The 26,492-nt window shown below is 52.1% G+C and overlaps 1 protein-coding gene across 6 annotated transcripts in view; it reads left to right on the top strand.

The window, feature by feature from the left end:
- Stab2 (stabilin 2) overlaps positions 1–26,492 on the top strand; it is a 135,497-nt gene that overhangs the window by 79,757 nt on the left and 29,248 nt on the right. For all 6 annotated transcript variants that reach the window (XM_010631342.3, XM_010631344.3, XM_010631338.3 and 3 more), the window contains exons 36-49: positions 415–471; positions 1,497–1,592; positions 2,388–2,583; positions 4,123–4,218; positions 7,265–7,310; positions 8,037–8,113; positions 9,304–9,429; positions 11,705–11,778; positions 14,717–14,788; positions 19,492–19,611; positions 20,622–20,669; positions 22,921–23,004; positions 24,197–24,343; positions 25,152–25,292. In XM_010631342.3, the coding sequence (XP_010629644.1) occupies positions 415–471; positions 1,497–1,592; positions 2,388–2,583; positions 4,123–4,218; positions 7,265–7,310; positions 8,037–8,113; positions 9,304–9,429; positions 11,705–11,778; positions 14,717–14,788; positions 19,492–19,611; positions 20,622–20,669; positions 22,921–23,004; positions 24,197–24,343; positions 25,152–25,292 (1,380 nt within the window). The remainder of the gene's footprint in view (positions 1–414; positions 472–1,496; positions 1,593–2,387; positions 2,584–4,122; positions 4,219–7,264; positions 7,311–8,036; positions 8,114–9,303; positions 9,430–11,704; positions 11,779–14,716; positions 14,789–19,491; positions 19,612–20,621; positions 20,670–22,920; positions 23,005–24,196; positions 24,344–25,151; positions 25,293–26,492) is intronic.

Below are 26,492 nucleotides of genomic sequence, written 5' to 3' on the forward strand. Positions count from 1 at the left end.
TGTTTCTAGAAAGTATCTTGACCTTGCAGCCCCCAACCGAACCAGGTTCTTCCCATGCAGGGCACTGTGGACAGCTCCCTGTTAGTCTCTGAATCTGGCCCATTTGACTAAGTGGGGTTCCCCACAAATGAGGGATGCTGTTAAAAGAATTCAGATTTAGATGAGTTCAGACCTCCCCACTTCGAAGGGTTACCGGAGTCAGAAGACTGGGGGAAAACACAATGCTCAAACATGCACACCCTGAAGTCATTTAAGCGTTTGTCTGAAAGAACATTAAAGAGGTTGGCCAGATGTTCTCCCTTGACTTTCAGTTCTACATTCCAAAGCCTCCAAGCTCTGGAAAGTAATTGCAGGCTGAGTTTGTGCTAAAACTAATAATCTTGAAATGTCTCGTTTGCCTCTGTGTTTGCCCAGGGAAAGTGTGCGAAGTGTCTGCAGCAGCCCACCTGCCCTCCTGGAGCCAAGCCTCTGGTAAGTATTTCGTGTGCTTTGAAAAGAAGGTTTACAGCTCTAAGGGAGTCCAGGCAAACGTCATTTGTAGGGTCCTCATTCCTTCCCTGGGTTTTAATTGAACCTTAGAATATTGTGTGCCTCCTGGTAAATTCTTTGTAATTCTACCTCGTTGTATTGTATGCATCTTTGTAAAGTTTTAAATGCACTTTTGGAGGTACTAAGGACACATTTAATTAATAACTACATAGAAATGTGTTTGTAAATCAGCACACAATGCAAGAAGGGGTTTTTCTCTTTCCCCAATCTATTATAGGAACCAGCAGAGGAAAACAACAAGAAATGTAATAACATAGGAGAAAACAGGCAGCATATCCAGAACCATACTGGGCCTGACACATTCCACCTGCTGGATTTCCTTTTATAGTTGAAGCTACAACTTTCTCAAAGAAATGCACCCAACAAGGGAGAGGCAGGCATGGCTTTGAATGAAGCACCCATCTGTTTTTTGCAGCTTTTTTTTTTTTTTTTTTTGCAATAGCTACTTCTGAAAACAAGCAATACAAAGAAAAACACCTGCATGCCTTCCACAGCACTGCGGCAATTTACAGTGACTATAATGAATGCTGATTCTCTCCTAGGGGTTTCAATTTGATCTCATGTATTTTAAATCTTTAGGCAAAGTTAACCCTTTGTCCCACCAGAGCAGAGTCAACAAACAAATAGACACCCAGGTTTCTATGGATGAATGCATGGGGCTGTACTATCTGATTTATTCCACAATTCTTCCGAACTCGAGTTTCTATGAAAGCCTTCTTCTTACAGAGTCCTATTGTGTGGTGTGATTTGATTTTTCTGCCTGGCATTCTTTGCGTTTGCCACTCCTGCCAACACTGGGTTTGGGGTTTTTCTGCTTCCGAAGCAATGCAGAGAAGCTACGTTCCTTCCTTTCCAGGCCATGCTGATCTGACAGCGATGCGTCATTCATTTACTTCAGGAAATGGTTTCCTGATGAAAGACCAACTGAGTTATCGCCGTCCCCACAGGGCAATGAGAAGAACAGGTGTGTCTACAGCCTTTATTTCCTGGGGAAGCGTTCGGTGTTCATCGGGTGCCGGCCGATATGCGTGAGAACTGTCATCGTGAGTACCGTGACTTGGTGACACTTCTGGTGCGCGACCCTGGGAAAACCCAGCCAACCACAGGCTGCTCCTCAAAGCGTGTCTCCCCATTCCTACTCCGGCCGTCTCCGCTGTCACCGGCACCCAGCTCGGTAGCGGTGGTGGTGAAAGTCAGGAGCAGCCCCCACATCAGAACACGAGTAAAAGCTGCAGTGTTCCTTTGGTGGCGGAGGGGCGGAGGCGATGGTGGCGGCCACCGGGGGACGTCGAGGCACACCGGTGGTTTAGAGAACGGGACCCAGAGCTAGGGACCTCGCGGGCCACTCTGGGATGGACAGGAAAATTCTCTGGCACTTGCTGGCCTGTCCAGCAGAGGGGAGGTCTTGCCCTTGCACCGCAGAGTGTGGGACAGGCAGGTTTTGTCAGAATGACCGGAGAGCAAAGGCAGAGGAAGCAAGTGGACACTCCGGGGCTTTCCGAACCTCAGGATCTCATAAAATGACCAGGGCCCGGCCTCAGAGGCCTCCAGTGCCGTGTTCAAAGCGCAGGGGCCCAGGTCTGGGGGGTGACAGAGCCTAGGTCTAGGGTAGTGGAGCCCCGCTTTTGTCCCCCAGTTGTCCCTGCTGCCCCTTCCTTCCAGGTTCCCTCCCCTGGCCTGTTCCCTTTCCTGCCTTCTCAGTGGGGCCTCAGTCCTCTCTCAGGACCTGCGGAGTCTCCCCAGCCGGCCCCGCCCACCCTTCAGGCCCGGCCGACACGGGCAGCCGAGTCCCCGGGTGTCCGGGAGAGGGCGCCCTGCAGCCTGCGCCTCCCTTGCAGACGCCCGCGTGCTGCGCCGGCTTCTTCGGGCCCGAGTGCCAGGCCTGTCCCGGGGAGCGCGGGAGCGCCTGCTTCGGGAACGGAGTCTGCATGGATGGTGTGAACGGCACAGGCGCCTGCAAGTGCGACCCCGGCTTCCACGGCACGGCCTGCGAGACCTGCGCGGATGGCAAGTACGGAGTACACTGCGACCAAGGTGCGTGCTGCGTCCCTGTCCCGCCGCGCCTCTCCTCCGAAGCTGCACCCCACGAGTGGGTGGTTAGGATTAAGCTACATCCCCAGTCCACCTTTATTTATAATTTTGAGACAGGCTCTCCCTAAATCGCTAAATTGCCCAGGCTGAGTTCTAACTTGAAATCCCCCTGCCTCGGCCTCCCAGAGTGCTGGGAGTACAGATGTGCACCACCACGCCTGGCCCTATTGTGAACTGTAAGACCCTCAGTGTTGAGTTATTTCCATAGGGCTGTTTCTAAACGTCTGAAGTCACTGACCTGGACCTTCCACCCCACCCCATCTGTTCATTCGTAACCCTAACCCAAGCGCTTCTCTCTAATTACTGTGTACAGTAATCTTCACGGCTCCTTCCTGGTACACACGTTGCCCCACAGTTTGAAAACAGGTTTGTCCATATCATCTCATTCAATCTGAAAAGAACCCTACATACTTAGATATGGCCATGGCCGTTTTACAGATGAAGATGTGAGGCAGAAAAGGCTGTCACCCCAACCCTCTGGGAGGTTGAGGCAGGAGGACTGCAGATTCAAGGCCAACCTGGGCAATTTAATAACTTAGGCTATGGCTCAAAATTTAAAAATGAAATAAACTGGGTCACAGCTCAGTGTGTTCAATCCCAGGACTGAAAAAAAAAAAAACTGATGAGAAGCAGAAGTAAGACTTTAATGAGTAAGCTTTGTGCTTATCTCTTAAATGAAGCTGTCCTTGGTCACTAAGGAATGAACAGATCGCTCTCTTGATTTGCCATCAGCAAGCCATCTGCTCTGTTCTTGCAAAAACAGTGTTCAGCGGCTGAGTTGTCTATATTTTTTGCGCCTGACTTTGTTGGGCCCCGGGGGGGACACATCTGTCAGGGGCAGAAGCTTCCTGTTCCTCAATTAGAAACAAATCATTGTTCTTCCTGATCCCAAAGCCCATAGATTTAGCAATCACCGTTTTCTCATCAGCTGGTCTAACTCGGGCAAGAGTAATGTGTGGTGCGACTATTACACTGGGACCACACACTACTGAAATGAGCATTGGTTTTTCCCCTGTGTGTTTGGAAGAATTTTATGCTTGCAGGTGTGTAAGAGTTCTGAACCTGAAATCCACAAGTGACCCACAGATCCCCCAAAGCTGACTGTGTTTGGGGGGAAGAAAGCTTCCACAGCTTTCACCCCATTCTCAGAGGTCTGCGAGCCTGCTGTGAGGCAGGGACCGACACTGCCAGGCTATTGGAGAAGGCGGTTGTGGTCATCGCCCTGGGTCCTCAGCCAAGCCCCACAGAGCCACCCAGTTCCAGAACCTGGCCGTGGAGGCTCTGCTGAGGCACACCAGGGGCCACCTGTCACCCACATCCCTGGCCTGCGTCCCCACCCCTCCTGGGACTCCGGCTGCCCATGAGGGACAGCGCATCCCAGAACCAGGCTGGGGAACAGAAGCCAAAGCACTGCACCCAGCCCGTGACACATGAGGTGCTGGGCAGGCCCTGGTCTGACGGTCTGAGGGGGTCTTTCCACAGTGTGTTCCTGTGTCCACGGGAGGTGCAGCCAGGGACCCTCGGGCGACGGCTCCTGCGACTGCGCCGTGGGCTGGCGGGGAGTTCGATGCGACAGCGGTAAGCGGCAGCCTGCACGCGCCTGCTCTGCTTCTCTGCACCGTGCTGTTCTCTTTCTAGAAGAGAAACGACGTCCATGCTGCTGCTTCTGATGATAAGCATAATGCCTTCTGGCAGTGAGTAGTTTGTAAAGTAAAGAAAAGCAAAAGGAGGAAAATGAAAATTTCTCATACAGCCTAGGCAGGAAAAAATACTACTGAAATTTTGTATCAGCCTCCAGCCTCCTCTAGGTGCGCAGTGTTTTAGGACCTGCACTTGCTCTTCAGGGGAGAGAAGGGAAGTTTTCGCATGTGAGGAGCCAGATGTCACTAATTTTAATGGGGTTTTTTTTGCGGTGCTGAGGATAAAACCCAAGGCTTTGCAACCCCACGCTGGCAATTGCACCACCACGGAGCTATACCCCCGCCCAACTGCAGCTTTTTAAACCAATTTCCTGTCAGAAATAGTGCCACAGTGAGCACAGTCTATAGGTGTCTTTCCACAGTTATTACAGTGGACCTTGACTTACGAACTCAGTTCTTTCTCCAAGGCTGGTTGTAACCCAAGACGGTCGATGGAGGCTCAGGCTGCTCTGCTCTACACAGCCCTCAGAGTCTCTCTCCCAAGTACAGGCAGATCTCGGCGTCCTTGGAGAGACACCGGCCCAGGATCTCCCAGTGAGCCCCACGCAGGAGAGAACGTGGTCGTGTTCCCTCCAGAACTCCTTAGGGTTAAATCTGTACCTGAGATCATTCAGAAGCGCAAGCTGCCGGCACTGGCATTGCAACTCGACTTTGTTTGTAATTAAAACTGAAATTCCAGTCGTATCCCAAGTTGGTTGTACATCAGGCCGGTTGTAACTGGAGGGTCCACCGTACATCTGGTCACGCTCCCAGAGGCAAGGCTCTGAGGCAGGACCCGGTGCTCTGGGGAAGGTTTGCTACCCGTGGCGCCATTGCCCCCCAGAGGTGATGCCCGTGCGTTCCTCCACCGCGGGCTTGGCAGGCCGTGCCCTCCGGTCTCACCGAGTCTCGCTCTCTGCACTGCGCATGCGGGAGACGAGAGGAAGGAGTATTGCCAGTGTGTGTAGCAGCACAAAGGTGTGGGAAAGCCGCCGGCGCTGGGACTGGAGCTTTTAGAGCAGAGCAGCAGGCAGGGACAGGTCCGTGCCGCTGTGGAGGCTGGGCCTCTGCTGAAACCACTGGGCGCCCCTGGAGGGTGGAACGGGGGAGCGATTCGACCTTATTGGCAGGTAAGAGACACTGGACTGGCCAGAATACCACGGATCAGAGATGTCCCCTCCTGTGGGGCAGGGACCAGAGTGGAGCCCACGGGTGCCCGCCACCCACTGAGGCCTCCAGGGTGTGGCTCTAGCCGCATCACCACCCAAAGCTCCAGGCAAGGGTAAAGTCCAGGGAAAGCAGAGCCCAGAGTTGGTTGACAGCGGAAGTGGGAAGGCTGAAGGGTCCAGAGCAGGGGTCCGGTGTCAGGCTCAGAGACGGATGTGGAGGGCTGGGAGGGAGCAGGAAGGGGCGATGGGTCACACAGCCCTACACGAACCCCTGGGACACCCTCCAGAGTGCCCTTCTGTGCTTGTAAGCCTTGTGCGTGGAGAGCCAGCCTGTTTGAAGGGACAGGGACCAGGCCGGAAGCCGTGGCAAGCATGTAGGAGGTGACTGATGTCTGAACCCAGGCAGCAGCGTGACTGTGACAAGCAGGGAAATAGAGACGCCGGGTGATCGAGTGAGGCAGGTGCTGAAGGGAGGCAGCGGGAAGGGAAGCAGGCCAGGTGTGGGGTGGCTCTTGGACGTGACTCAGGCCCTGGCCTGAGGAGCCTGGGATGTGATGCGTTCCAAGCTCAAACTCCTCAGTGGTGGGGACACAAAGCCTCCTCACCAACTGCAGCCTGCCCAGCTGTCCAGCTCCTGCCCCACCCCAGGGCACACACTTCCCAAGGAGCTTCCAGGTCACGAGGGGAGTGAGACAGGGAAAGAGCTGTGTGTGAGCGCGAAGCAAAGACTCTAGAAAACTAAGATACTTTTGTTCACCCGCAAGCTCCCCGTCCCCGAGCCGTGGCAAACATCACTATTCAGCCTCTGCACACCCTCCCTCTGCAGCCAGACAGAGAGAGAAACCAGATCTTTCTCAGAAAAGCACACTGTGGAGTCACTACCAATTGACTGAACTTGGTTTAAAAATTTAGAGCAGGTTCCAGAGAAGGGACCTAAAAGGTGATTGGGGTTCCAATAGGTAGAGACTAGAAAGAGAGATTTCTAGGACCGAGGAAGCAAACAAATGAAAAGCACAACATTCTCTTGCACTCATCCACTCCAGCCTAATTGAACTTATAAACGTCCCATCTAACACAAAACAGATCCCTTCGGGGCCAGGTGCCTGCCTTAGGACCCCTGTGGCGTGGCCAGGGCTGCTGAGATTGCTACCCCAAAAGCTGCTAGCTTGAGCATCCTGCCAAGGAGACTCTTTCCACATCTCTGATGATTGAATGTTTTCCTGCTGAGAAGTATCTCTTAGCCAGGCATCCAAGAGCCATAACCTACACTAAATTTCCAGGACATTTAGAAATTAATGCAATAAGTGAATATCGTATACCTGTTGTGTTCCAGGCCCTGAGCTATTGCCAAAAAAAAAAACCTTTTCAGTATTACTTATAGTTTAATTAAGGGTTTGCCTGTTTACGTCACTCCATAATAAGACAAAGGAAAATGAGAATGAATGAAATTCGAAAGAATAACATAGAAAACATAAATAAAGGTAAAAACAAAAACCCTGAGAAAGGACACCCATCAGCGCTGGACCATTAGAGCCCATGGCCACACTTGAAGGAGAATCCTGTGTTTTACTCACCTTGCACCCTCAGTGCCCAGTGCAGAGCCTGGCACGCAGGAAACACTCCTGAGCACCCTGGCAGCTGGTGTAAAAGGAGGTTTACACAGTTGTGGGTTCACGTGGCCACCCGTCTCCTGCAAGGAAGTCGTTCTTTTCCTAGCTCCGAGTACTAAAGCAGATTCCCTCCTGAGAGCTAACCCTGGGCCTGGTTCTCTTCCAGCCATCACAGAAGACAGCTGCAACGGGACTTGCCACACCAGTGCCAAGTAGGTACCCCTTGCTGCCTTTAGGGACAGGCCGAGGGGGTCCTGTCCCACAGTGGCCATCCCTTTCCTGGCCTTGGGGAAGTGGTTTCCTACACCATGTCTGAGGATTTAGGGTACGTTTAAGTATGAAATGGAAAACACCTCTAAGGAGGCCACCCTCAGCGTGCCAGACGCCCCCACCTGGCTTGCCCGGGACCCTGACACATGTCCCTTGTTACTCCCAGTCCTGCCTCAAGACTATCCTGGAAACCCGAAGGCACTGGTTTGCCTGCTGCCAAAGCACAGCCAGGCCTTCCTGGCTCCGTCCTCTCCACCCCAGTGGGGTACACACACTCGAGTGCCAGAGAGCTCGACTGGCCAGAAGAGCCCAGACACGGGGTCAGACCTAGCTCAGGGTCAGCCGCTGTGTCCTTCCCTGTTTTCATGACCTTGAATCCGTCACTGAGTCCAAGCCTCGAAGTCTTTCTGCGATGGAAAGATCAGTATGGCCCCAACCTGCTGGGGCGATGGACCGTGCGGGTGACAGGGAGTGTGCGCGAAGCTCAGCTGCCCGCCCCCGTTCCTGGCTCCGAGCTGACCCTCGAGCAGACTCCCGCAGCCTGCCGCTCACCACCGCCGTTGCAGTTGTCTGGGCAGGGCTGTGCCAGGAACAGAGGTGGGCCCGGGGGCGCAGTGACCCGGGAGTTGGTACCCTCTGCCGACACCGTTTGCCCTCTCTCATGGCAGCTGCCTTCTCGACCCGGACGGCACCGCAGCGTGCAGATGTGCCGCTGGATTCCAAGGGAACGGGACCGTCTGCAAAGGCAAGTGCAGGAAGGTGCCGGGGCCCGCGAGGCCTGCGCAGGTGCTGAGATACCGTGTGGCCGAGACCGAAGGGCCCAGCGCGGGCACAGCCATAGCTGGGCAGCTGATGGTGCCCGGGACCGGAAATAACTGCGCATGGACGGGCATGCGGGCTCGGGGCTGGGCGGGCGATGGCACCGGCTTCCGACGCACAGCAGCCCCGCACTCTGGGCGGGCGATGGCACCGGCTTCCGACGCACAGCAGCACTGCAGTCCAGGCAGGCTGCCGGCCTCGAGAGCGGCCGAATCACCCGGCAGTTCTCAAGGCCAGGGTTTTACGGGCCAAGGGCGTGGCCCGGGGCTGCTCTCCCAAGGCGAGGCCAAGGGCTTGGGCTCCATGCCCGGTCCTTCCTCCTGCTGGCCCTGCGGCCTGCAGCAATCGCTAGCTGCCCTGAGCCCATTAGCTCATTGGTAGAGTGGACAAAACCGCCTTCCTGGCCCTTTGGCTGTGGGGGTCAGTGGCAGATTTGTGTGGCTGTGAGACCTCGGCCTCCTCCTGAGGCTCCCGCGGTGGGAATGTGAGTCCCTGCCATCTACACGGCCTCGGTGAAGGCACTCAGTGCTCTCCGCACCGCGTGTTCATCTGCAAGTCGGGGATCGAGGAAGTGAGCCCCTGCCGGGTGCGGGGGTGCAACCCCGAGTCATGCCTGGAAAGGCTAGGAAATGTGAGCTCTTTTCTTCTTATGGTGCCAGCAACATAGTGCTAGAAAAAAAGAAACAGCGTCACTTTTCTCCCGAGCACCGTGTCCAGCAGGCTTTGGTCCAGACAAGACCACGGTGGCTGGGGCCCCCATCTTCCCCTGGGGTTCCCTGGTCGCAGTTGTTTCCACAGGGAAGTGTGTAGCACGCTCGTGTAAACCGCTGGGCCCGGCAAATACCTGGGATGGTCGCCTTGCTCTCTGTTTTGGGGAATTCACCATATTTAATCTGATGCCTGCCAGCGTAGTTTTGAAACATCTTCGGTCTCTCAAAGACTCAAAAGGCAGGCCAGGGATTTAGCTCAGTGGTTCCACCACCTGCCTCACAAGCACAAGGGCCCGAGTTCAATCCCCACTACCAAAAAAGAAAAAGAAAAAGATTCAAAAGGCATGAGTAGATTTCATTTACCCTCCCCCACCTCTCCTGTTCTGTGTCTTCTCTCCCATCACAGCCATCAATCCCTGCGAGACCAGAAACGGAGGATGCTCATCCAAGGCTGACTGCAAAAGAACCACCCCTGGAAGCAAGACGTGTGTATGCCAGGCAGGCTACACCGGCGATGGCATCGTGTGCCTGGGTAGGGCCGCCTGGTCCCCGGGGAGGGGTGAGAGTCGGAGCCTGTGGGTCATGCATGGGGCTCCCGGTGCAGGGCCCTCCACTGCCGGCGCCTTCGCTCGGTGTGTCCTGGCACCTGAGGGCACAGAGATGATGAGACCCCAGGGTGGGAAGGGATGCAGCCCAGAAACCACCCTGGAAGGAGAGATGTGGAGATTTTTCTGGTTAAAAATTATGATGGTGGCTGCATTTTTAAAATTTGACTCGTTTTTTGTTGTTGTTGGTTTGGGGGTTTGTTTGCCCAGTTAGCACATTCTTGTTGCAGAAAAATCAGAAGCCATATGCATTGGGGTTAAAAAAAATTGAGAGATACCTACTCTAGTTTCATATCACCTCATTTTTCTATGTATTTAGGTGTTTTTTAAACAAACAAAAAAAATAAGTGTTTTTTAAGCTTGATACACAGTGTTTATTGTGCTTAGCAATGTGAGAGCATCTCTTTCCCTGAAAAAAATAAATATACGCTGCATGGTTAATTTCAAGGCTACACGATATTCTACTATAAAGACATGCCATAGTAAGTGGTCTGAATTTTAACTTTTTAGCTGAAAAAAATCTATGAAGAACAGTTGCAGGTATCGTGTCGATGAGACCACTTTCTTTACCTATATTCTCTTATTCATGTTTTACTCGACTGGCTTTATCATTTCCTCCTCCGTGTGTACATTTTTCTGTTCACCATTTGGAAGAAATATGACTCTGTTGTATCCCGTTTATCCCCAACAATCGAGGGCTGTTTCCTGGGAATGTGGGCAGCCTCTTAACACGGTTAGCAGCTTCAGTACACCTCTCACAGAAGTAATACGTCTGATTTCCGTTTGCGTTCTGATTTTGTCAGTCGCACCCGTAATATCCTTCTGCACACTTCTCTCTCCAGGCCAGGACCCTGTCCCCATTTAGTTGTCATCTCTCTTTAATCCGTTTGATCTGCAACATCGCCCCGCCTTGCTTTGCCTCTCACAACACTGACATTCAGGAGGAACACGCCAGCCTTTTCACTTTGACAGCTTGTCCTTCTCAGGGCTCCTTCTGAGGTTTTTCCATGGTTGCATTCAGCTTGCACTCTGCTGGCCCAGATGTCACCGAATGACTGCATCCTTCTGGGGGTGACCACCCTGACCCCCGAGATTTCGGTCCACCTCTCCTCGGGACATGAAGTCTGACCGCTCTGCCAAGGCTCTGCTGTCCGATTTCTCCGCTCTGGAGTTATTTTTTTCCCTCTGCTTCCGACAAGCAGTTGAGAGCAGACTCTTGATCAAATCCACCTCCTCCTTATCAAATGCCCCCCTCAGTTTAGCGTCTCCGGGAGGTGTTTCCTGGCCCAGCCTCCTCACGAATGGCAGACAATTTTCGCTTCCATTTCTCAGCTCTTCCATTTGTGGCTCTGGGCCAAGCGCTGAGACCGCGGGGTGAAGCCCTTGGTCAAACACATTCATGTCCACCTGGTGGAGGGACAGATCCAAGCCTGCAGACCACAGCTCTGCCGGAACGGGCCCCTCCCAGAGGAGCTGCTTTTGAGAAACTAGTACAGAGGTGGTTAAGCCCTCCCACCTTGAAACACCTGAGCTCTTATTTACCCCTACTTGTCCGGAAACAAGCAGACCTGCTCGTCTCCCAACGGGCGATACTTTATACTTAAATATGACTGCAGTGTGAGCCCCACAAAACACATGTATCTGTCCTGTTAGCTTTACCATTTACCCACAGTGTGTGCTCTTCCTGTCACACATATCTTGTTAACCTAGCTTCGCAGTGGGCAGCACTAAACTTCTGTGTGAGTGACCTGTTCCTAAAGAAAGCCCCAAACAACAGGTCGATTGTGGCACCTGCTTACCTGCTTAAAAAAAGCAACTCCTCCCTCTGTAAACTTCTGCTTTGCTCGCCCCAGCCCCCTCCCGACTTAAAACTGCAGTATGAAACCTCTCCTTTTCAAGCACTCAACACCAGGCTTTTCAAAACTATGAGCTTCACTGGCCCAACCAATCATTAAACTCTTGGTTTTTCCTCCGCTTTTTCGAGTACAATGTTCAGTTTTTCCTGCGGTTCAGAATCTCTGCAACAAGACCGTATCTGGTCCCCTCCTTTAGGTTACTTCGGCCCTGAACTGCCAACAAACTGAATCTCACGCAGCATCTGCAGCTCTCACTCTTGCAGCTGCCCTAGCCAGGTCCTCACGAGGCCTCCACTTGGAAAGGAGGGCCTGATGTTCACGACAGGCATTGGTTTTTGTTTTGCAGAAATCAACCCGTGTTTAGAGAACCACGGTGGCTGTGACCGGAACGCCGAGTGCACACACACAGGCCCCAACCAGGCGAGTTAGCCTCTTCCAGGTAGACAGGCTGAGGGAGAGAATGGTCCGAGGTTCAGGATTCAGGGCTGTGAAATGCTCCGACCACGCCAGCAGACCCAGCCTCAGGCTCTCTTCAGCCCAGGGCCCTGAACACAGAGCCACACAGCGCCTCCTGCAGAAAGGTTTTACCAAAGTGGGAAACTGTGAGGCCCCAGCCGCAGAGGATGGGGGTCTGGGGTGACGAGACAGACAGGGAGCAAAGCTAGAGGCCGGGCGTCCTGTGCTCTGCCCCCACATCCCAGCCCCATGGGAGGCACACAGGTGGCCCGGCAGGGAGTTCACACCTGGAAGCGGGTGAGGAGGAGGTTCCCAGGGAGCATCCCGAGGACCCTGAAAAGGCCCTCAAACATCTCAGTGCACAGGTCAAGCAAGGACCTGATCTGCAGAAGAAAAACAATGTCTGGGAAGAATCTTACGTGTGTACACGCAAATGTGCATATGTCTAGCCATAGAAAATTAGAACAGTCCACATTGGGCTTACGTGTGTAGATTTGGGGTTTGCTAGAGTGTTTATTTCATAGGATAGGGAGAATCTATAAGCTTTGTGCTGCTTGTGGCCTCTAAAAGTGTGTCTCCCGACCTAGAGGGCAGAGGAAGGGGAAAGGGACTCACGCTTAGACCTAGTAGTTAAGCAGGCGTCTCAGTAAAGGTTTGGGCCGGCTCTGGGGCCCTTTTTTTTTTTTTTTTTGGTACCGGGGATTGAACTCGGGTCCTTGTGCTTGCGAGACAGTTCACCAAACCACTGAGCTAAATCCCCAGCCCTCTGGGGCCCATTTTAAAGAAAGCACGAGAGGAACAGCGAGAAGCTACCCACATTGCCCTCGCTGGCCCCTTGGAGGACTTCAGGCTCCAAGAAGCGAACCTCAGACTTGAGCTTCTGCTGCTATGCAGGACACTTTTGCATGAGTTAGAAAAGCTGACCCCTGGGAGCCAGCCAGTCTGTAGGGCAGACCCTGTCCCAGCTTCCTGCAGATGGCACCCCTCCCCAACTTGAACCCCCAGTCTATGTCCTTGGCCACCTCTCCGGTGGGTTGGACTGACCACGTCCTGGGTGCCCTCAGTGGGCCGCTAAGCCCTCAGCTCAGTGCCCCCTACTTCTGGTGCCTTTGGGTTCAGAGGGCAGGATAAGCAAGACACAAGCGTACATGGGACTGGAATGTAGCTTGGCTTCCCTGGGCCATCAAAAAGAGAAAAAAGAGGTGACTCCCTGGAGGTTAGGTACCAAATAAAGTAAGAAATTAGAAGGAAATTATCTTGGTAGTACTGTGATAAAAACAGCATGGTACTGGCAAAGAAACAGACCTAAGGATCAGTGGAATAGACTGGAAGATACAGAAATAACTCCAGACATACTCAGCTACCTTATCTTTGACAAAGGAGCCAACCATCCTCAGTGGAGGAAAGAAAACCTCTTTAATAAATGGTGCTGGAAAAACTGGATCTCAACCTGCCAAAGATTTAAACTAGATCCTTATCTTTCATCATGCACTAAACTAAAATCCAAGTGGATTAAAGATCTAAATATTAAAAAGGAAACACTAAACTTGCTGGGAGATAAGTTAGGCAGAACTCTTGAAGACATTGGCAAAGGAAAAGACTATGAAGAAATCCTCAGCAGCACAGGAACTAACACAATCAACAACTGGGATCTCATTTTATTAAAAAGCTTCTGCACTGCAGAAGAAACCACCAACAGAGCTAAGAGACAACCTACAATGTGGGAAAAAAAATTACCAGCTGCTCCTCAGAAAAGGACTACTATCTAGAATATATGTAGAACTCAAAAAAAATCAGCCCCCCCAAATATAAAGACCCAATTCAAAAATGGGCATCTGAAATGAACAGATATTTCTCAAAGAAATAAAAGCAGCAAATATATATATGAAAAAATGTTCAACATCACTGGTCATTCGAGAGATGCAGATGAAAACAACACTGAGATTCCACCTCACCCCACAAAGAATGGCTGCTATCAAGAAATCAACCAATAACAAATGTTGGCGGGGTTGTGGGGAGAAAGGAACCCTTCTCCATTGTTGGTGGGAGTGCAGACTGGTGCAACCACTGTGAAATCAATACGGAGATACCTCAAAGAACTAGGGCTACAGGTCCCATTTGGCCCAATTATCCCTCTGCTAGGTATCAAAAGAATTAAAATAATCATACCACAGTGATATATGTGCACCCACGTTTATAGCAGCGCAGTTTGTAATAGCTAAAACTTGGAAACAGCCCAATTGCCCATCCGCTGGAGAGTGGATAAAGACAATGTGGTTTTTCTATAAAATGGAATGCTACTCAGCCATAATGAATGAGAAACTAGAGTCATTCATAGGAAAAGGGATGCATATTGAAGCTGTACTCGTATGTGAAATAAATAGGACACACGTGTAAATACCGAATAGTTTCTCTGGTGTGAAAAACTAAAAGTGTAAATAAGATCCAAACTGTATAAATGACAATTTATTTAGGGCAAAGTGTGTAGGGGAAGTGGGAAGGGTAGGGGAAAAGAAAGAAGGGAAAAGAAAAAATATGAGAAAGGAAAATGGAAATAGGTAGAGGGGGGGTGAAGGGAGGGCAGGGAATGGGGAACAAATGAGAACCAAAGATCTGTCGTGTAGAGGTACAAGATCCCAGTGATGATGTAACTGTACTGTATACTTTAAAAGTACCAGTAAACTCATTGAAAACAAAATTATCTTGGCGGCGAAGGTAGGATGGGCATGAGATCCAGCACAGTACTCGAGTGAAGTATGCTCAGTGCTACAGGATCAGATGACCACTGATCAGATGATCACTGCAGATCCCGGCGGAACAGATGTCACGTCTGGGAGGCGGTGCTCGTGACTGGCACAGACCCTGTCTGTGAACTGACCCCTTTGCCTCTGCTTCCGGACAGGCTGCCTGCAACTGTTTGCCCACCTACAGCGGCGACGGGAAGGTCTGCACTCTCATCAACGTCTGCCTGACCGTGAGTAGGCTCCACCGTGGCCCCGGGTCTGGGTACAGCTGCTCAGGGATTCCCCGAGTGCCAGGGATAATCCAGAGGCACTGGAGCACCAGAGCAGGGTCCTGCCAAGGGGCCCTCCTGAGTCAGCTGATGAGCTTAACACACAGTCCAAAGTCGGTCCCCAGCCGTGGCGATTGGCTGACTGAAGACTGATGTTAATTAGTGGGTTTGGCTTGGTTCTCTGTGTACCTACGGGGGAGGAGCACGACTGCACTGCAGAATGTGAAATGTTATGTTCTGATACAGGCAGAACTATGGTGATAGAAAAACGATCAGTGGTTGCCAGGAGCTGGGGGCAGGAAGGATGCACAGGAAGAGCACCGTGAACTTTTAGGGCACCGATGGCTCTGTGTGGAGCTATAATGTGGATATAGCTCATGATAACATTTGTCCAAACTCAAGGGATGGACAGCACTGTATTGGCTTTTCCCATCACTGGGATAAAATATCTGACCCTGCCATTTAAGGAGGACGGGTTTACTTTGGCTCGTGGTGTCAGAGGGTTCAGCCCACGGCAAGCTGGCTCCAGGCAGAGTGGCGTGGTGGGAGGACTGAGGGGAGGAGAGCTGCTTGTCATAACCGGGAAGAAGAGCGAGAAAGGGAAAATCCAGAGACAGACGGACACACAGACACACAGACAGAGAGACGAGGAGAGATCATCCAAAGGGCAGTCCCCAGTGACCCACCTCCTCCAACTAGGCCCCTCCTCCCAACAGCCCATTCAGCTATAAACTCATCAGTGGATGAATCCACGTTGAAAACAGCACCTTCATGATCCAAGAACTTGCCAAAAGCTCAACTTCTAAACAAATGAGTCTTTAACACTAGGTATAGAATTTTTTTTATGATCTGAGAGGCCCCAAATCCAGACTCCAGGTGTCTTCCAGGATGTGCCCCCTCCAAGGGCTCCAGAGAACAGTCCCAGCTGGGATCTCCCAGCCGCAAGGGGCTCCAGCCATTCCTGGCCGAGGCTGCATCTCTCCAGGCCCCGCCTCCACCTTCACCTGGCCTTGGTCTCTATGTCTGTGTCTCCTCCTTCTTGTGCAGGCCCTTCTGGGTTCGGGGCCATCTCGTTAACCTAGGGTGGCTCATCTCAACTTCCTTAATTGCATCTGTGGACTCTTTCTCAATAAGGTCACATTTCAGAGAGTGAGTCTCTTCTGGGATCACAGTGCCACCCTCTATAAGCTGGCGGGAGCAGAGACCCATGTCCAAGAGCACTGACTTAGGGCACAGCACAGCCAGAACCTGAACCTGTGTCTGTCTGATTCGAGTCCCCCCCTCGCGAGCATGCGCGTTCCCCACAGGAGGCGGGACCCAGCCACCTTGCTGCCTTTGCTGATATCACTGCGCGCCTGAGCGCTGCCTGCTGTTGGCAGCAAGCAGCCACGGCTCTGGTCCCTTTGCCTCGCTGGGTGGGTCTGGCAAGCTCCTCAAGAGAACAGTGTGAGGACCCTGGGGGCAGGCAGCAGAGAGCGGAGCGGGGCTGGGATTTGACAGCAGTTCCTCCACGAATCACTCAGAATGTTTGAAAACTGACAGCCTGGTGTGGCCAAAAGACCCCTGGGAGAAGGCTCCTTGCCACCCTCTCAGCAGCACCTGTTCTCGGAATTAATCCCTTACCAAGGTCGTCAGGGGCCATTGTGCCCTGGAGGCCAGGCAGGGACATTAATCTGGAGACGAGCGACTGCGAGACACCCAGAGGTGGGTGCCATCTGCCCAGCTCCAGCCCAGCACCGGCCATGTCTTGGATTTTCAGAGAGAAATGAATTTTTATACACATTTTCTGGGGAGTTAGAGGACGGTAATTCATTTTAAAAGACTTTTAAGCCCCGAGTTAAAAACACTCACCAAGCTGCAACTGGCCCAAGGGCCACCGACTTCTGCCCAAGTCCCTCAGCTGTGTTGGTCCCTGTGCCGACTGTCCTGGTTCTCTGCGCTGCTAGAACGGAGCACCTCGCTGGGTAACTCACGATGAACAGATTTCTTTCTCCAGTCTGGTCGAGGTCCAGGTGCCCGCATTTAGCATGGCCTTCCCGCCGTGTCTTCTCATGGCCAGTGGCATCGCATGGCTGAAGGGCCAAGAGGGAGCGGCAGCAAGTGACAGGAGGGGGTCTCATCCCTTCTAGGGCACCCACTTTGCAACAATCTCATTCAAGCTGTAGCTGGAACCTCACAGAGGCACCTGCCCCCAGGATCGGTCCCCAGCCTGGCAGTGGAGACAGCCCCGGGTGTGGCTGCAGCTTCCCTTCCCCTTGCTGGATTCCCAGAGGCTTCCCCAACGCCAAGCACCATGCCTGGGTTGGGATCCTGACACTGCTGATTCAGGGAGACTTGGTTAAACACCTTGATTTCCCTGTGCTTCAGTTTCCCTTCCGTAGATTGAGATCATAATGCCTCACTCAAAGAATTATCCCAGGGATTCACTGAGCTAATGTTCATAAAGTATTGTGTTCCAGTCTTTGGCAAATACCAGCTCTTGTTATTATAAATATGATCGTGACTGCTCAGTCACCCCAAATGCCCTGTGCCTTCAGGCTTCCTCTTAGACTGAGACAGCCCTGCAGCACTGACCGGCCGCCCGCCCAGGTCCTTGCCACAAGTCAAGCAGAGTTCCTGCTTTCTCCTCTAGGAACCACGCTGAGCTCCCAGCATACAGAAGCTTCCATGGTCTCTAAGCCGCCTCAGCCCTGACGGTGGTTGACCAGGGACAGCTGCTGCCTGTGGCCCATTACTATCAGTTAACTTGCTAGTGACCACAGCTGACCATTCCACTTAGCTTGGTCACGCTCAGAAGATAGGGACCATACGTGCTGCTGTGTATCTGGATGTGGGGACCTGGCACGGTGTTAATACACCGGGTACTGGGTACTGTCCTCTGCCCAGAGTAGTCTCTTTCCTTAAAGAATTTACATGTAGGAAGAAGCAGATGTGAAGTGTTTAAATAATGCATTTCTTTAGAAAGAGGTTTAGGGGCCGGGGATTTAGCTCAGTGGTTCTACTGCCTGCCTCACAAACGCAAGGTGCTGGGTTTGATCCCCCGGTACCAAAAATAAATAAATAAGTTTTAGGTGATAAGAACATTCGTGAGGAGAAGTCTTTTCCTGCTGCTATAAGAAAATATTGCAAACGGGGTAGCGTATAAATAACAGAACTCTATCGCTCGTGGTTTTGAAGGGTGGGAGGCCCGATGCTAAGGCACTAGCAGATTCTGTGTTCGGCGAGGGCGCCTCCTGGGTCCTACGTGGCGTCTGCGGTGCGTGCGTGCGTGCGTGCGTGCAGCCTCCCGTGGTGGAAGGGGTCGCTGAGCTTCCTGCCGGGCTCTGATCCATCCACAGGGTCCTGACGACCTCCCAAGGCCCCGCTCCTCCCTTCTATCGTCACCTTAGGGTGAGGACTTCAGCATAGGACTCGGGGGTTGGAGGGATCCCGGCGCTCGGTCCGCGGTAGACACTGGGGAGAGGGCGGGTGACTCGGGTGAGCAGAAGGGAGGGCTTTGGTCCCCCGGGGTCTGCTGTACCCAGGGGCTAGGAGCCAGCTCAGCCCGGAGTGCAGAGCGTGGCGGGGTGGAGGAGAGAGAGAGACGTGAAATGCCCTCTCCAGAGGGAGGGACCAGAAAAGTGGCTCTGATGGCGCTCAGTGCTCCTCTGTGTCTCGGCTTCCGGGGGCAGGGACTTGTGTCCTACCAGCGGTCCACTGGCTGCCTCCTGTCTGATGCCTGTCCCGGCTTGCGACCAGGTTCCTCTGCGTACCGCAGGGCCTTCCTAACTCAACGCTATGTGACAGCCAGCTTTACTTCTTTCCTTAAAGTTAAGATGGTGGTGGTCTAAATGATGAACCGATTTAATCCGTAACTAAATTAACGTTGAGACTTTTTAAAATATAACATTGCAGCTGTCAGTCGGAAAATGTATTATAAAGTTTTAAGGCTATATCAGAAACAAAATGTCTATTTGTACTATAAAGAAAATGTAGGCCGGGCGTGGTGGCGCACACCTATAATCCCAGCACTCGGGGGGCTGAGGCAGGAGGATCGCTGTGAGTTCGAGACCAGCCTGGACTACATAGTGAGTTCTCAACTGCATAGTGAGACCCTGTCTCAAAAAACATAAAAAACAAAACAAAATGTAATTTTGCAATTAATGCTGTACTTCTTTACTGAAAATGTTCACAGTTTTGCTTTCAAAGCTTCTCACGGGACCATTTGCAAATTCCATATGTAATTTGATAAAATACTTTAGCCACACACAGAAAATAATCAGAGTTCAGCCTAAAGATAGGACTTGTCAAACAAGACCGGTACCTTTCCAATCAGCCCCCAGGTGCTGAGAAACTTCTGATTTGGAGATTTTTTATTTGGGTTTATCTAGAGAGGGGTAGGGATCTTCTGGGATTGGTCTTGGGGTATAAGGCAGCCCTAGCAACCACAGGGAATTAAATATCAACTTCCAGAAAAGAATGCGGCTTGTCAGACTCAGACAAAAGAGTCATTTCTTATGCTTTTTGTGGTGCTGGGGATTGAGCCCAGGGCCTCGAACATTCTACCACTGAGCTGCAGCCAAGCCCTCCAAAAATAGCTTTCAACACACAATTCCTTGGCAGATACCGCAGAACTGGCAAAGTAACTGTCTGACCCCATCCCCACCCCTTGGCAATTTTACCAGAAAAACGGCGGCTGCAGCCCCTACGCCATCTGCAATCACACGGAGATGGGCGAGCGGACTTGTACGTGCAAGCAGAACTACACCGGGGATGGATTCACCTGCCGGGGCTCCATCTATGAGGTAAGACGAGGAGCCTCCACGAGGAAACTCTGGGGCTGCACGGGAGCTTCGGGAAATGAGAAGCTCATGAAAATGGGAAAGGCTGAACTTACGTAACTTGGCAGTGAAAGGAAAGTCACCTCCCTGGTGTGTGAAGAGTGTGATGATTCAGGCCCACCGAGAGCCGGGCACAGTGGCGCATACCTGCAATCCCAGCACTCGGGAGGCTGAGGCAGGAGGATCGCTGTGAGTTCAAGACCAGCCTGGGCCACACAGTGAATTCGAGGCCAGCCTGTCTCAAAGTAAAGAAAAGATCAGCCAAAGTTCTGGAGTCGGGAACACCTGGGTTTGAGTTGGGTTCGGCCAGGTGGTGCCTCTGTGACTCTGAGTACACTGCATCACCTCTCAGGTGTTTAAATCTGTAAAATAACGATGGTATCAGCCCTGCCAGCACAGCACACAGCTTAAGCACTGCCATGATGTGGACTGCTGTTGTCGCACGTGCGCATGTGTGTGTGTGTGTGCGCGCACGCACTGGGAGTGTGCCCACCTCTGCACACCTGTGTAGGACACAGAAAATGAGAGGATCTGGTACTTGTAGATGTCTACTGATTACAAATTTAAGCATTCTGGCTGATTGCATATTCTTGCTCATCGAGAAACCGAATCTGCTTTAAACCTATAACCAGCTTTTTAAAACATGTCGGCTCTACTTGGAATATTTTGTAAATGTTTGAGCACAATTTTAAAAGGTTCTTTGAGGGCGGAGGCTTTGGAAGTAGCTGAGTCTTTCTGTGATGCGTCAGATGGAGACTGCAAAAAGGTTTGGACACAGAATGTGTCCATACTGTCACGTGAGCTCACTGCAAGGCCGCAGGAGGCTGCACAGGGGCCCAGATCACAGATTTCCAGCTGGGGGACGGCAGGTCCTTACCACCTTAGAAAACTCACCCTTCGCAGCAGTGCTGTCTCAGATTGTACTTGCAACCCGAGGGCCTGAAGCAAAACTACCCTGTCTTCTTTGTCTGCAGGAGCTCCCCAAGGACCCCCAAACGTCCCAGTATTTCTTCCAGCTTCAGGTAAGAGCGTGCATCGGTCTGGCTAGAAGTGGGGCCCCCAGCTGGTGGGGGCTCTGAGGCAGGCGCTTGCCTAGGGCCCCAGGCCCCAGTTTCCTCCCCAGCACTGCAGAAAAGTCAAATTGCTCCTGCTCCAGCTCCCAGAGCTAGTAAAGGAGGATGAGAAGTCTGGGACTTTTCCAGGGTTTCTGGATTAAGCAACCCTGGTTGCTGGTCATTTCTGAAATGCAGTTCTCTGTCCCAGGGGCCAGGAGCACTGGCCCTGTAAAACAGAAGAGCACAGTGCATTCAGATGCTGCCTATGAACACTTCTGCCAGCACGGTGCCACGTGAACACTCGTGGTCCCACGTGGTGATTATGGGGCTGACAGTTTCCATTGCTCAGTGATGTCACACCACGGTGACATCATAACTGTGGTGATGTCATAACCACGGTGGCATCTTTGTCGTGATGACACAGTTGTGTCTCCCTGCGGCACCCTGTTGTGCGATGGTGACGGGATGGTGCCGTGCCACACCGTGGTGACGTCAGGGCGCAATGCATTATGTCTGTAAGCGGTGGGTGTCGAAATTTAAAAATAAAAATAATTTGCCTGGGCATGGTGGCGCATGCCTGTTATCCCAGCACTTGGGAGGCTGAGGCAGGGGGATCGCTGTGAGTTCGAGACCAGCCTGGGCTACACGGTGAGTTCCAGGTCAGTCTCAACTACATAGTGAGACCCTGTCTCAAAAAACCACAAAAATAAAATAAAAATAATTTTATAGGATGAGAATATAAGAGGCCAGGCATGGTGGCACACACGTGTAGCCCTAGCACTCGGGAGGCCGAGACAGGAGGACTACTAGAAGTTTGAGGCCAGCCTGGGCTGCACAGCGAGACCCTGTGTCCAAAAAATAACAACAACAATAATAATAAAGATGGAAATATTTATATAGCTGTGTAGTGCATTTGTGTTTTACGCTGTTACTACAGATGAATCAGAAAGCTAACCTTAATTTGTAAAGTAAAAAGCTGCAGGAGGCTGACTTCATGACTGAAGAAAGAAAAGACGTTCAGTAAATGGAGCCTTGCAGGGACAGCGCGGTGGGCGGTGGCACCGAGGCCCTGTGCCCGTGGTTGGTCCCTGAGCCACTCCCTGCCCTGTGGCTCCTCCGTGGCCCACGCTGCTGCTTGGGTTCACACCCCAGCGACCGCTGTGCCATTCACAGGCCTCACCACGCAGCGGGGCACTGAGGTTCAGGTCCCCAGGGTCAAAGTCAGTCAGGAGCGCGTTGCTCAGAATGTAACCCTGGTTGAGGGGCGCACAGCTGCTGATGGAGAAGCCCATCTCATCAGGGAGGAAAGAAATGTGCCTGGGGCGAGTAGCAAGCACTTCAGGTGAAAACTACAACTCTGATCTTCCCACACATCGTACACCCGAGTAGATTCCAGACCCACTTAAGAATGAAACGTGCAGCCCGCAAGAATAAAGTCACTGAAACACTAGAAGAAAATAGAGCCATAGCAACCGTATGACCTTAGTGACAGGAAGACAGTTGTGACAGCAAAGCACACACGCGCACGCGCACACACACACACACACACACACACACAATTATCCTGGTTATGTAAAATATTGGCATGGAGAGGAGACACTGGAAAGGAAAACTTGAACGTCGTAACTGAATGATCAAATTGCTTCTGGATGGTGAAATGATAGGGGTAGCTATTATTTTCTTCCCTATGATGTATTTTCAAAAGCTGTAACCCAAGAAGCATGTGATGATGTCTTGGGTGAGAGGTGATGAGACAGGATTTCACTTGAGGTCCAGGCCGGCCTCAGACTTGTGGCAATTCTCCTGCCTCACCCTTCCAAGCAGTGAGTTTATAGACATATGCCACCACACCTGGCTGTGTTATTCTTATAATTAGAAAAAGAACAGGCATGGTGGTGCACACCTGTAATCTCAGCACTCAGGAGGCTGAGGCAGGAGGATCACTGTGCGTTCGAGACCAGCCTGGACTACATAGTGAGTTCCAGGGCAGTCTCGACTCCATAGTGAGACCCTTTCTCAAAAAATCAAAAAACAAAACAAACGAGTGATTTTGGTGGCAACGAATCTGGATTTAATTAGAATCCGAAAATGAGACACTGGTCTCTTCATCCGGTTTCCTCTGCACTGGGCTACTGCCAGCACCTGAGCAATCACTGGAGCCCCTACCTGCATGGCTGAGCAACTGGCGACCTCCTCCCTTCCTCCCTCCCCACCATAGGAGCACGCAGTCCGAGAGCTGGCGGGCCCGGGCCCCTTCACCGTGTTTGTACCTTCATCTGCAGCATTCGATGAGGAGCCACAGGTGAGCCGCAGGCTGTGGGCAGGTGGGAGGTTGGGGACCTGCTCGGGAACCAGCAGTGGTGACATTTCCGGGCAGGACTTTTGGGAACAGGCGGAGCTGAGGAGTACGTGCGGTTATCTCAGCATGGGGTCCACTGCTGGGGAAACACAGGTGGATTTGGGGTAAAACCAGTCAGAATCCCTTTAAAGGACATTCCTAAACAGAGTAGGAAGTGGGAGAAGACCATTGAGTCCTCACATAGACAAAAAATAAATAAGTAAATAATGGGGTTGAGAGTAGGGTGCTAGAGTAAAGAGACCTAAGTGTCTTATCTTGCAGGACTTATCAGCGCCTTTACCGGTGTAGCGTTCACTGGGACTCTTCCTGCCATCTTGCCCACAGTGGTGATGGCAGCAAACACTTCCTGAGTCTGCCAGGCCCTGCTCTGAGCACCTGGCCTGCATGGGCTTAGTGGACCCTCACAGCATCCCGAGAAAAGACAGGCAGCAGCTGGAGCCCTTTTCTTTGTCCAGGAGCCTTGCGCATGCTTGGCAGGGGCTCCACCACCGGCCGGGACCCAGCGAGGCGCCACCGAGGCTCCATCCTAACCAGGGCAGACCCTGCCTACCTGTGCGTGTTCTGAGCACCGGCAAGCGAGGCACAAACACAATCCAACATCTGTTAATTTTTTAAAGCATCAAAAAATTATCAGGAAGCAGGGACAATTTTGAGGGCTTCTATTGCATCACCTTTAGGATTGGCATTGTTTGTATTTTTGGTTCCCAGTGGAGATACATCGGGTCTTTCCCAGCACTGAAGGTTTGCGTGAAGCCCCACCACCTCTCCAAGAAAAATTTTTCTTTTCTTTTCTTACCTTTTCTTTTCTTTTCTTTTCTTTTTTCTATATTGGGGATTGAACCCGGCGCCTTCGCACTGAACTACATCCCCAGCCCCCTTTTTACATTTTTCATTTTGATGTGAGGTTTCACTAAGTTGCCCAAGCTGGGTTCAAACTTGAAATCCTCCTGCCTCGGCCTCCCAGAGTGCTGGGAAGACAAGGCTGGGATGTCACTTTCATGGAGCATGCGGTAGTGCTCCAGGGTCTTGAAGCGCTGCATGCAGGACCCTGTGCCCCCGACATACCTGACCGCACCTCCCAGGATGGGTGGGGACGGCACAGGAGAGAAGGCTTCCGCCTCTGTCTCCCTTGCAGATCAAACACTGGCCCAGTCAGGGCCTCATGCCCCAGGTCCTCCGGTACCACGTGGTCGCCTGCCACCAGCTGCTTCTGGAAAACTTGAAACTGACCCCAAACGTTACCTCCCTCCAAGGAGAGCCGATCGTCATCTCCACGTCTCAGGTAAGAGCGGCCCCCTCGGGCGCTCCCCGCACTGTGCTCCTCCAGGTGACACCGCGAGAATAATCGTGAAGACAGAGCGGGAGGGAGCTCATCCGGCTCACCCTGACTCCTGGGGGCAACCGCACAAGACAGGACCGTGTGTTACTGCTAATTTCCACTGAGCTCAAAGAGGTTCACTAGCTTGTCCAGAGTAGGACATCAAGAAAGTAGTTCTGCGGGAATTCAAACTCAGAGGGAGGCACACGGGGGAAGCAGAGGGGCGTTAAAGGAAACCAAGAAGTGGGGTGTGGTGGCACACACCTGTAATCCCAGCCCTCCAGAGGCTGAGACAGGAGGATCTCCATGAGTTTGAGTGCAGCCTGGGCTACATAGCGAGACCCTGTCTCAAAAGAAACTAACTAAATAAATGGAAGCCAAGAGTGGGCAGGGGTAGAAGGGTAGGTGGGCACGACCCACACTGCACTGTCACAGCCGATGCCGTGAACAGAACCGATACGTGGTCATGGCTGCAATTTTAAATTGTTTAAGGAGAAGGTGATTCCGAGCTGCCTGTTTATTTCATATCTCATGATCATCCTGAAATGAGCTTTTGGGCTGATTATATGTTATTTGCCATTAACTTCTCCAGGTAGAAATCACACTCCTGTCTCAGTTTTCTTTTTATAATCATAATAGGAAAAGTATTCAGGAGTCCCCAGTCTTCCGATTCAGGCCCTGATGACCTAGTATGTTAGAGAAGCATTTTGTGCGAAGTGATTTTTGTGTCTGTCTCCGTGTTTGTGTACATCTTCACCTTGGTTGATTGCAGGATACAGTGTATGTAAATAACCGGGCCAAGGTCATATCTGGCAATATCATCAACACTAACGGAGTCGTCCACGTCATAGACAAATTGCTGTCCCCCCGGAACTTGCTGTTCTCCCCCAGAGACGCTGCAGGAAGGGTTCTGGTAGGTGATCTCATGCCCCAGCCACGGTGCAAGTGGCTCAGACTTCCATCTCGGTTCTGACCCCAGGCATGGCTCTGAAATACTGCAGTTTTGCTGCTTCAATCTTGAGTTATCCTTAAAAGCCTAGCAAACATTATTCTTAGGAAGAAGTAAAAAAAGGAATGATCTATTTGAAATGGATATATTCATTTTAACTGGGTGCTGTGGTGAGCATCTGTAGTTCCAGCTATTTGTGGGGGCTGAGGCAGAAGGAGTTCAAGAGCAGCCTGGGCTACACAGTGAGACTTTGACTCATAAAAAGTGTACAGGTGGATTTCGTGTTTCGTTGCCACTGCTGGGACAGAATTCCTGACCCATACAACTCAGAGGAGGAGGTGGTTTATTTGGCTCCCAGGTTCAGAGGTTTCAGCCCATGGTTGGCTGGCTGCGCTGCTGAGCGTGTGAGGAGAGGCAGAAACATCATGGCGGAGGCTGTGGTACAGGAACGGTGCTCACTGCAGGACACAGGAAGCGGAGAGCAGGGGGAGAGGACCCAGAGGAGGTCACCAAAGAGCAGACCCAGACCCGAGGTCACACCCCATGACCCACCCGGATGCTCCCAAGTGTGCTTGGCTAATGTCCTAGGCATCTCTCAGGCCACACGAGTTGACACTCAAGGTTAACTGAGAAACTGAGTGTCCACCAGAGCAGGTGGTCTGCATAGATTTTAAGAATGAATGGAGGGGAGGAGAGGAGAGGGAACAGGTGAGGGGGGAGGGGCAGTGTGTAGGGGGTAGTGGGAAGGGGCCGAGGAAGGAATTAGACGTCACTACAATAAACCTAGCGTAAGACTCCTCAGTGGACACAAAAGACCACTGTAGCTTTATTTTTATCGACTAGTACTGGCTTCAGTACAGATTACAGATTCTGCTCAACCCACCGACAGACACAAACGGGGTTTCTAACAAATGGAGTTCATCGCCCGGCCTCTTGGAAGGCCAGAGCCTAGTTCAGGTGCCACACAGTGGGGACCAAGCAGCCCAGGGACGCCCGCCAAGGAGGACCTCCAAGCTCGCCTGGGGCACCCGAGACTGGGCCACCGCTGCCCCCCATCGTGCTGCAGGGCGCCCCACACAGTGCCAACAGCTGCCACTTCTCCCGTTACCCCAAGTCCGGCCCTGCGCGTCGGGAGAAGCTTGTGGGAGGCGCACTGGGCCCCTC

The sequence above is a fragment of the Fukomys damarensis genome, unplaced genomic scaffold, assembly GCF_012274545.1.
Source record: "Fukomys damarensis isolate Sample0158 unplaced genomic scaffold, DMR_v1.0_HiC HiC_scaffold_15, whole genome shotgun sequence".
Lineage (NCBI taxonomy): Eukaryota > Metazoa > Chordata > Mammalia > Rodentia > Bathyergidae > Fukomys > Fukomys damarensis.